Source organism: Propithecus coquereli, unplaced genomic scaffold (assembly GCF_000956105.1).
Source record: "Propithecus coquereli isolate 6110/MARCELLA unplaced genomic scaffold, Pcoq_1.0 Scaffold442, whole genome shotgun sequence".
NCBI lineage: Eukaryota > Metazoa > Chordata > Mammalia > Primates > Indriidae > Propithecus > Propithecus coquereli.
Genome location: NW_012150197.1, coordinates 160,170 through 166,235, shown reverse-complemented (window position 1 = coordinate 166,235; position 6,066 = coordinate 160,170). Strand labels below are relative to the sequence as shown.

Genomic DNA, 6,066 nt, shown 5'->3' with positions numbered 1-6,066 from the left:
GAGGAGGAGGAGGAGGAGGAGGAGGACGAGGAGGAGGAGGAGGAGGACGAGGAGGAGGAAGAGGAGGAGGATGAAGAAGAAGGGGAGGAAGAGGAGGAGGAAGGGGAGGAGGGAGAGGAGGGGGCAGCTCCCGATGTGATCTTCGAGGAGGATGCTGCCCACGCCTCTGCCCAGAAGGCCCCTGAGCTCCGGCGCCCAGAGCCACTCAGCCCCAAGCCCGAGTACTCCGTCATTGTGGAGGTCCGCTCGGACGATGACAGGGACGAGGACGCACGCTCCCAGAAGTCAGCGGTCACGGACGAGTCGGAGATGCACGACATGATGACCCGGGGCAACCTGGGCCTCCTGGAGCAGGCCATCGCCCTCAAGGCCGAGCAGGTGCGCGCGGTCTGCGAGCCGGGTCGCCCCTCCGCCGAGCAGAGCCCGCTGGGCCCGGGTGAGCCCGGGAAGGCGGCGAAGCCCCTGGACGCCATGCGGAAGAGCTACTACAGCAAAGGTAGGGGCGGGCGCGGGCGTGCACGCCACCCTTTCATCCCCCCACCAGGGACACGCCACCCCGCCCCGGCGTGCAGATGCTTGCAGGCTGGGGGAGGGGAGGGCAGAAGAGTAGCCACGGGGACATGTACACACGACCCAGACTGTGGTCAGACGCTGAGGAAGTGGGCTCCCACTGCTGCACACAGGTGACCTGGAGAGGGACAGAGCTGAGACGTGAGAAGGAGCCAGGTGGCAGAGAGGAGGGCGGGAGGGACAGTGACCAGCCACAGTGGCTGCTCATAGCAGCATCTGCCGTCTGGAGAGGCTGGGGCCTTTCTTGTCCCTGCCCCCAACTTACACTTGTGGCAGAGCCCACACTCCACTGCCTCCGGCCCTGGAAAGCTGTTTCTATGGCCATGCGGGGTCACCTTGACCCCCTTTGGCGGCTGAGACCAGCAGGCGGCTATGAGGGATGTCCGTCTGTCGCTGGCTTGTCTGTAGGGAGCAGCCTGCTGCTGGCTCTACACCTGCGTCTGGATTTGGCCCTAAATTGTTCAGGGTGTGGGGGCAGCACCCCGTGGCCTCGCTAATATCAGGTGAGGATAGTCGACTGGAGCAGCAGTCGGGCAGGCCTGCTGGGAGGGCCTGGCTGGGCTGATGTTGGGGAGGGGCTGGGAGACTGGAGGTCTGAGGATGGCCCCTTAGTGAACAGTCGTAGCCACAACTGTTACCTGGGGTGTCAGGGTCTGGACAACAGGCTGCCCTGCTGACTGCTCATCTCAAGTACCTCCTAGGCCCAAGGACGGGGGCTCAGGGTGCAGCATTCAGGGTTGGCCAGGGGCTGCTCCCTATCTGAGCCAACCTGACCATGCCAGGGGGGCCAGGTCTGGGACAGGTCAGCTCTGGCCCTGTGCACGCCCCTGGGGCTGATACTGAAGCCCCCCTGCACCTGGACACTTGGACTCCATTCTCTTAAGACCAGGGAGCTGCTCTGACCTCAGTCTCTTCTTTCCCTACCCCTAGTCCGGCCTCTCTTCTCTAGGTGGGTTTGGGCAGTGGAGTCCCTGGTGCTCCTCCAGTGACTGCTCCGGGGAGGGTTCGCTGAGACCGGGTAGGCAGCAGATGAGAGGGAGAACTGGCATTGGGGCTGACTCAGACGCTGGAGTCAGGAACTAAAAAGCACAAGAGACACAGACTTGGGGCAGACCCTGGGAGGACGCACTGAGGTCGCGGGAGAGATAGACTCGAGTGACACACAGCCCGAGGGCATCATAGCCAGGAGGGTTGGCGGAGACACGAGGCACACATTTTCTGGAGACACCATGCGCGTGAGACAAGCCTAGGGGACAGACACTGAGGGGACACAGGCGGGGGATATGGTTTCAGGGTGAGATGGAAGGGGGAGATGAAGGATGGCTCCGGGGGGACACCCTTTTTAGGGTGACACATTGGGGGACAGCTGTTCAGGGACTCAGATTTAGGCCAGGCCTCGAGGGGCCGCAGGCACAAGCAGACACAGGCTGAAGGTGAGACAGACTCGGGGACGGCGTGGAGGACCTGACGTGGCTGCGAGTCTGGGCGCAGCACGCTTGGGGCCACAGATCAGGGCAGACTGTGGTGGGAGGACACATGCAAGGAACACGGTCACAGAGGGACAGCGCTGGGCCCAGGTGTTTGAAGGACTCAGACCCGTGGAGAGATGTTGGGCCACACAGACGCAAGGTGTCCTGCCCTCAGAAATGGATTTGAGGGCGCAGGCCCAGGGGACAGAGCCTCAGGGAGACTCAGGTGGCTGAGCTGAGCATGCCGGGCAGGGCCAAGTCCGGCTGTGGAGACGCGCACGTGTCCACACGCAGTGCAGGGCACGGGCTTGGAGGACTGGCGCTGGGGGCAGCTGCAGTGAGAATCCTGGGCAGGGGCAGTGGCAGCAGCTCAGGAGGCGAACGTTGGGCGCGGATTTGGGAGCCCTCAGCATGCCCCTGCCTGTCCAGACGGGTCTGACCTCCTGCCCCTCTGAACTCGGAGTGGAGGGCCAGGGGCTCCTCCCTTTGGTGCCCACCGCTGGGCTCTGAGTTTAGCTCTGTGACTTCTGCAGCCTCCCAGAGGGGGCATCTTTCATCCAGAAAGAGTTTCTCTGAGGCGTCGGCTGTGCTCTAAGGGCCCTTCTGTGTCCCTTCTGGTCCCCATGCTCAGTAGTGACCTACCTGGGCCCGCAGAAGCCAGATGTGGTCTGTGACTGGGATTTGGTTTTCAATTTCTGCCCACACACTTCTTAGTCATGCAGCCTTGGGAAAGGTGCTTGACCTCTTCGTCCTCCTTGTTTTGTCTAATCCCAGGGATGTCTCCTGGCAGGGACGTTGCCAAATGCCTTCACCTCTCCGCACGGGCCTGCGAGGCCTCCACACTGTCAGCACAAGGAGGAAAGAGGACTCTAGCTGCCATCGGACTGTTGCTTTAAAATGCTGCGCATCCTACTCTTTGGGGTGGTTGGGGCAGTCTCTGGGCTTTTGTACGCAAACGGCCAGTGTGGGCCGGTTTCTCCAGGGTCATCTCACTGTCCAGCCCCTGGTCCCTTTTTGAGCTCCTGGGCAATTCTCATCCCTTCTCTCTGACAGCCAGAGTGAGGGGCCATGAGCTGTTTCTGTCCCCTCCCTGCTCACCACCTGCCACCCAGCTTCCTGGCTCTAACCGGTGCGTCTTGTGTGTTTTAGATCCCTCAAGAGCTGAGAAGCGTGAGATCAAGTGTCCGACACCAGGCTGCGATGGCACTGGCCACGTCACCGGGTTGTACCCTCACCACCGCAGCCTGTCTGGCTGTCCCCACAAGGACAGGATCCCCCCGGAGAGTGAGTAGCTCTCCACAGGGTCAGCCCAAACCACGAAGCCCAGGGCCCATCTGTGGTCCGGGTGGTGTCTATGGGGAGGGGTGGCTTGCCCAGGGCCCTGTTGCTTTGGTTTGTCCAGAGGCTCATCTGCACGCTCCCTACCCCCACCTGCCCGAAACTGCCTGCGCCCAGGCTCGAGCCCTGTGAGGCTGGGACACGCCATCTGCCCGGTTGTTCACCCAGAGATGCCAGCCGGGGTCAGAGCCCCTGAAAGCCTGCCACAGACACAGATGAGGGGAGGGGACAGGCTAGTGTCAGCCCAGCTGGATAGGCGCAGGTTTTCACGTGTGACCTCTGTGTTCTGGATGCTCAGAAAGCGAATGCCCGCTCTTGCTTCTAGGCTGGAAGCAGTAATTTTGAAAATCGAGTTCAGAGGAGTAAACATAGAACAAGAAGCTTTAAAGCTGAGTGTAGTTACTGCCACAGGATGGTGGGGACCAGGCTGGGAGGGGCGCGTCCTGACCGGGCTGAGGGCGGGGGCTCCTGGGGGCTGGAGCTGCCCTGGGCGCTGCTCTGCGTGGCCTGTCCCTCATCTGCTGCAGAGCAGAGCTTTGCGCGGGGCTCTTCGCCCTCCACGGGCTGCCTCCCCACACGGCCACGCCTGCGCTCACCGGTCTCACAGTCGTGGCTCCCCTGCCTGGTTCTCTTACAGTCTTGGCCATGCATGAGAACGTGCTGAAGTGCCCTACCCCTGGCTGCACGGGCCAGGGCCACGTGAACAGCAACCGCAACACGCACAGAAGGTACCGGGGCTGAGCTGAGCCACGGAGGACTGTGGGCGGTGGCGGCCGTGTGTGGGGAGGAGTCTGGTCTGGGCCTGCAGTGTGTGTCCTGCCCAGGCCTTGGGCCCTCCTCTGGGGTGGGGCTCTGGCCTACCAGGTGGCCCCCTGAGTGCCACCCTCCTCCCTGCCTGCCGCCCAAGGGGTGGGTGCAAGGTCAGCGCAGAGCTGGGGTGGGAGGGGCCCACACACGGGCAGAGCAGGCCCCAGAGGGGCAGTCACCCCGCAGTGTGCTGCCTGCACCTCTGTGAGCCGAGGGTCCCGGGAGACACGAGGGCGGCTGGCGGAGGAGGGAGTGTGCGCTGTCTGGGGAACCCCAGTGCCTGTGCAGAAAGCCAGGTGGAGATTCTGTCCCGCCGATGTTCGCAGAGGCTCTGCACATTCGCAGACGCAAACAGGAGCCGCTCAGCGGCCAGGATGCTGCCCTGGGCTGCTCCGTGGAAGCGAGGCTCGTTTTCCATGATGAGAAGGGACCACACCCGAGCCTCACCGGAAGTGCCGTAGGTGGCCATGGCCTCTGTGGGATGTGCCTTTGCCCAGGGGCACATGCTCAGCTGAAAGGGCTGCCAGAGCTTCCGAGGCCTCTTCGTTGGAAAAGAGGCCAAATTCCCTGTTACGTCACCTCTCCAGGCTGGCTGAGGGGCTGCCCTAGAGCTCAGGTCGCTCAGATGAATCTGCTCCCCTGTCTGAGCACTTTCCTGGTGCCCAGGTTGTGGTCTGGGTGGGGCCCTGGGCTGCCCCGACACAGGTAATAGAACATGAGCCGGATATGGTTCCAGAATCTGGCCCTGGGAGCTGGGGAGGGGAGAGGAGGGAGGTGAGCACCCAGGCAGAGGAGGCGTCTTTGTCCAGAGCTTTGAAGGCCTGCAGGATGTGTGTCATTGGCTTAGAATTTCCCAAAACAGAAACTGACTGCGCAGCTTGTACTTTGAGGGCTTGAGGACAGAGCCGGAGGGAAAATACCCATCCTGCAGGAATGACAGGCTTATTCCTGGCTCTGGGCTTCTTGTACGCTTAGTGCTCTCACGTCTGAGGGACGTTGTTCTGAGACCCACACGCTCAGCCACCCAGGGTGGGTCAGGGCTGGAGAAGAAGGCTCAGATGTCCCTCCTTTTCCTTCCTCTAGTTTATCCGGCTGTCCCATTGCTGCTGCCGAAAAATTAGCCAAATCTCATGAGAAGCAGCAGCCGCAGACGGGAGACCCTTCCAAGAACAGCTCCAACTCAGACCGAATCCTCAGGTGAGTGAGAGGAGCCATAGAACGGAAGAAGTTACTTCCCAAGCACTGGCAGGAGACTTCCTAGTCTCTCCCTGGCTGTGCCCACGTGTGTGTGAGTGTACATGCCTGTGAATGTGTACATGCCCCAAGGCTCCCCCCCGGTCAGAGCTCAGGGGCGGTTTGGGGGCCACGCCGGACAGAGTCTCGTGTCGGCTGCGTTTGGCAGTGCCTCCACCGCAGCACACACCCCTGCACGGCTGCCCCGTCTTCGCTGCACGGTGCTCTGCCTCCCGAAAGGCGTCTGATGAGGTCACTTGAGACTACTCAGGGATTTGTGTGGGGGTTCTGGTCCCCACAAGAGAGAGCAGACTGCACCAGACAAGGGCCACAGCCGTCCTGGAAGCACCATGAGCCCCTGATCCCTGGCTGTCCTGCCTGCCTCCCCTACCCCAGGGACAGACCCCAAGCCAGGGGAGAGGGTGGGTGCAGGCCTTGGTCCCCAGTGTGCTCCCTCCTTTGTGATCCTCAAGGCTCTGAGACAGCAGTAGACATGCGTGCACATATGTGTGTGCACGGGTGTAGGGATGTGTGTTTGCATGCCTGTTTGTGTGCATACATGCAAGTATGTTTACATGTGTGTAAGTGCATATGTGTGTGCATGTGTAGGCATGGCTCTCATCAATAAGGGGACTTGTCTGAGGCGGGC

General features: G+C 61.7%; 1 protein-coding gene across 1 annotated transcript in view; it reads left to right on the top strand.

Moving 5' to 3' along the window:
• MYT1 (myelin transcription factor 1) overlaps nucleotides 1-6,066 on the top strand; it is a 71,600-nt gene that overhangs the window by 40,139 nt on the left and 25,395 nt on the right. Inside the window, exons 8-11 of the mRNA XM_012654636.1 lie at nucleotides 1-496; nucleotides 3,189-3,323; nucleotides 4,015-4,105; nucleotides 5,268-5,381. Coding sequence (XP_012510090.1) covers nucleotides 1-496; nucleotides 3,189-3,323; nucleotides 4,015-4,105; nucleotides 5,268-5,381 — 836 coding nt within the window. The remainder of the gene's footprint in view (nucleotides 497-3,188; nucleotides 3,324-4,014; nucleotides 4,106-5,267; nucleotides 5,382-6,066) is intronic.